General features: G+C 37.2%; 1 protein-coding gene across 1 annotated transcript; it reads left to right on the forward strand.

The window, feature by feature from the left end:
- Positions 1-692: 692 nt before the first annotated feature.
- LOC101855958 lies at positions 693-4,132 on the forward strand. Its single transcript, XM_005101912.3, has 2 exons — positions 693-1,085; positions 2,835-4,132. Exon 2 carries the CDS (start codon positions 2,841-2,843, stop codon positions 3,423-3,425), a length of 585 nt encoding a protein of 194 aa, XP_005101969.1. The 5' UTR covers positions 693-1,085; positions 2,835-2,840; the 3' UTR covers positions 3,426-4,132.
- The last annotated feature ends 428 nt before the right edge of the window (positions 4,133-4,560 follow it).

A 4,560-nucleotide genomic window follows, 5' to 3' on the forward strand; every position in this document is an offset into this window, starting at 1 on the left:
ACTATCTCGGCTTTTATTTAAGGGGGATGAGCTCTATTACAACCAAAATGAAGGGAAATGAATAGGCGTTAGGATTATACCAGTAAATCTCCACGCTTAAAAGCACCTGATTCCGTCCATTCGTCCAATATCGATCGAAACTCCGCGAAATTCTTGCAAAAATCGTTGTTTTTGTTGTCGTGATGTAGGCTAGATCTAAGGGTAAACAACACGGAGCCTGGTATAATAAAAAGGCCCTTCAAAGAAAGATATTCAACTAAATTTGTGAAATTCTTGCATAAATGTGTGCTAGGGTGATATCGCTACAATGTTGTGTTGATTCCAATGGATTATTAGGACTTATAGAGCTGAAAAAGTGCGGTAATTCGAAATTTTCGAAGAGCTGTTGCGCAATTTTTTTTTCTCATTCGTTTTTGTCTGAAGGAAAATGCAGTACAAACAGATTATAGGTCATAGTTATTGATATAAACACATTCCTCTATTTATTCCCATCAGTTTGGTATATGACAATACCTATTAGAGTGACTTACAGCTTCACAGTAATGCATTAAATAGATGCACCCCAGGTCTAAAACTGAACAGGGAAAAATAATTCTGTCCAGAGCCTGAAAAAATCATGGACGGAATCAATTATAAGCACCTGATTCCACCACGCTGTGAAACAATATAAACGTTGTTTACCAGGGACTTACATTAACACACCAATGAGAGCTCTGTGAACCCGCTTTTTCGTCCACTTTGAACAGTCAAGCCAGAAAAAGCAAATATGTGTTGATTTTTATAATTTTGTGTCTAAAGTCACTTGAACACCTGATCTTAATGCTTATATCACAAGCACAAAAAGAAGTTGTTGCAGAACCCTAACAAAAATAGATTTACCTATCCTCGATATGCTTTTAGATTGTGACTTCGAATGGTATGAGGAGTCATTATAAATCCAGTCAAAGGATGTTACGTTGGCGTACGTTTCTCTATAAAACTCGTGCAATAAATAATTGTCTGTCTTCACCAGCAGGAATCCTCTGAAGCTTCAGAGATTTATCTTCAGTGTTGTGTTTTGTATAGGAGGAAAACTTAATTGCAGCGTAATTATTTTGTATAGCTGTTGATAATTTATCATTCGAGATACCCTTAAGGAAAATCAATCACATAGTGCAAATGTTTCGAAAAAGGAAAATTAGTTACGACACAAAAAATATTATTTCAAATTTTAAAGCAAAACGAACGACTCACACTTTCGTAAAGTACACTATCTATTGAATTGATGCTTTTTTTGCTATCTAAAATAAATTGATCAGAAGCCGAGATATGAGCATTTTTAGTTAGTCACCCCTAACCTCAGTTCCTTTCCCTGTGCCCAGTTCTGAAAAATCTGTTCCTGCTGTTTTATTTTTTTCATTTTCTCCAAAATTAATTATGTTTAAGAATAATTGTAAATATACACATACATTTTTATTGATGTTACTCAAATATTTTATTCGAAGTACATCGTTTACGTGTAATTTTGAGGATATTTATAATTAAAAGAACTCGTTTTACAATGACATTTATTTTTTTAAATCACATTTTATTCTATTATGTCTCAGTCCCTGGACCAACGACACACAACCAAATTTCCTATGATGCCTCACATGGGCTGGACTGTATGTGCGTCCTTGGTGAAGTTCTTAGGTTCTTTGCTTGAACATAGGAACGGTCTGAGTTTGAGTCCGATGTAACCGGCTTATGTGGTGGAGCGGTTAGATGCTTAGTCGTTGCATTCAGAAGGCTTGATTTCGTAGTCTGTTCGTGGAGAATTTTTAACCCAGTATCGCGGTATTTCGGTTAAAAGGCTATATTTTTTAAAGCCCGGGTTGAATCTGACAAGCATGGTTAAAGCCATTCTTCCAAACGATCTAAATTGCATTAATGGAGACGTAAAAAAAAAAGCCTAGAGAAAAGAAAGTTTGAGGTGGAGATAGATATCTATTTTTTTCTGTGAACATACTTCATCACTCTCTGCCCCTAAGCCAACCATGTAAAACTGTAGCTCTTGAAGGACGGCGTATACATAGTGTCGCCGTCATTCAACATTGTTGTTTGTCCAAAAAAAATCAATTTAAAAATCAATTTAAAAATCAATTTGAAAATCAATTTGAAAATCAATAGAAAAATCAACTATTATTCTGTAAAATTTGTAGAAAGGCCGTTTCTCGTTCCTCTTTCAAAAAATATCACAACATGTTTAGATGAATTCATCTTTTGACCCCACCTTTCTAGGCCAACCCGGCAGGAGATCGATACAACATTTAAGCAGAAAGATGGAAATTATGCTCGACAAACATTTTTCGCTTTGGTATTCCCCAACGACCATCAAGATACTCGATAAAATATCTTTTCTTATGAAAATCGAAATCGCGTCTTCTGCGTACGACGGCAAAGAGCACCATCCCATCAACGATGAGACTTATAATCTCAACAGATAGAAACAACATGCACTGAGTATTTTTGAGATTCTAATTTTTAAAAATTAAATGTATTGGCGTGATCTTTATGTCGTGTTTCGCCCAACATGTTTTTGGTTTTTTTAACCAAAGTTTAGAATTCGGGATTGAGTCGCCCCGTACCATGTGGTGTACTGCAGTAGAGGCCATTTTTTTATTTGGCAAACGAGTAGAATTCGCGGATTACACCAACAGTCGCAAATATAGTAAATTCAAGTCACTTCCGGTAAAAAGAAATTAATACGGTATAGATCTACAGGAAAAGGAACCGCAATATCATTACGAGAGCACACGCTATTTCAGGAATACACCATCACATCTATCTGAATTTTAGTTTCCCTCTGCCCTCAGAGAAAGATGGCCCTAGCCGTTCCCCTTGTCCTGAACTTTGCCCTTTTCCTGATTGCGGTACCGTTGGTGACTGTCGACTGTGGAAGTGAGGGTAGCTCTGATTCCGACCCACAACCTTGCTGCTTCCCAAAACAGTTCACGACTTACAACTCCGACGCAGAGAAGCGAATCTGGGCGAAATCCTCCTTCGACTTCGTCAACCAAAGAAAAATTGTCAACGTTATAGACTCGGACTCCAACGACTTCTACTACACAGATATGAAGGCTGGAAGGACCTACGAGCACCTCGGCGGGACGTGCAAATACTTTACCACTCCGGGAATTACCAGAGTTCACATCACTTTTCCCTGCATCCCCGATGATTCGCAGCTGATCGACCAAGGCGGGTCCCTGAGAGCAAACACCTGGGAGGTGAATTCAAACGGAATGTCCGGTTTTATTTCCGTGTCTCAGGACAAATGTTACCCTATCACTGCCAGCTTGACCGATACTGATTCCGGTTTTTCTCTCTACGTATTTCTGACCAGCATTACTGAAGGTATTGACGAGTCTGCTTTTGACGTAGATCTATCCGACTGTACTGAAGTCTAATGATAATCTTATACAGTCTTTATTACGCTCAAGCCACCACGCACTAGCGATATGAAAAGTGACATCAGGATCTCATAGGCAGTATAATTATACTATAGTGATTTTGACCAGAGTCAGTGTAGGAATTGGTTCGTCTGTTGTCAACGTAGATTTGCCGGACAGCACAGAAATCTAATGATAATAACCTCATACAGTTTACATTATTGTTGGGACATCACTCATCGTAGTGGAGAAAAGTGGTTGTCTAAGAATAGTTGACTAATGGACAATATTACTAAAATTTCAACGACAACAACCAAATGCAGGGGGGGGGGGTTGAGTTGGAAGTTTATAGTTTGTACAGGTACTGGGTGATTGTCTCAGACAGCCGGCGTATAGGGCAGTTTCAACTGTGTATTATGGTCGATAGAGAGATTTTATGTCTCTGAAAATGTACATTTTTATCATTGAGAGAAAATGGCTTTCTATATGTGAAACGTTCTGACAAAATGAGATACTTCTCGGATTCGAGCCTCATGGAAATAAATACGTCACCCTATTAGGTGAAGATTTTACCATTTACATTCACTATAACATAATAAAGGCATTTAAAGAATATGGCATCAATTGTTTTAAATTTACAAATTTGACTCTAGTGTCCATTTTGGGCCAATACATCGATTTGTAGATTGCGAGAAGTAACTCATTTTGTCAGCAGGGCTCACATATCTATCTATCTATCTATCTATCTATCTATCTATCTATCTATCTATCTATCTATCTACCAGAAGGGTTTTTTCATCCTCTGACCTTGTTTATAAAAACGAAGCCTTCAGGATTATTTTCTGATGTTTTTATTTGTTTTTGTTTTTTTGACAGTTTAGGTTTATTTATGCACTCAAATTAAACTGAACTCTCATTTTGCCTTTCAAATGTTGAATGTCATGTCCTTGCTTGGTTCAAACAATCAACGCCTGGGAAAATACCTGATTTTTCGAACAATCCAAACACAACATTTTGATTTTTCCCCCCTTCTAATAAAATTTTGTAAAAGAAGCAGCAACCAACCATGTTCTTGTTTTTGATATAATGTTTGATATTGAGTACTTATTGTGATATTGTGGTAAAATCAGGCGCTTGTCAAAATAATAAAATC

Source organism: Aplysia californica, unplaced genomic scaffold (assembly GCF_000002075.1).
Source record: "Aplysia californica isolate F4 #8 unplaced genomic scaffold, AplCal3.0 scaffold00304, whole genome shotgun sequence".
NCBI classification, from domain to species: Eukaryota; Metazoa; Mollusca; class Gastropoda; order Aplysiida; family Aplysiidae; genus Aplysia; species Aplysia californica.

What these genes read in the sequence shown, in the direction of transcription:
- LOC101855958 (XM_005101912.3), top strand. Translation starts at nt 2,841, where the DNA reads ATGGCCCTAGCCGTTCCCCTTGTCCTGAACTTTGCCCTTTTCCTGATT.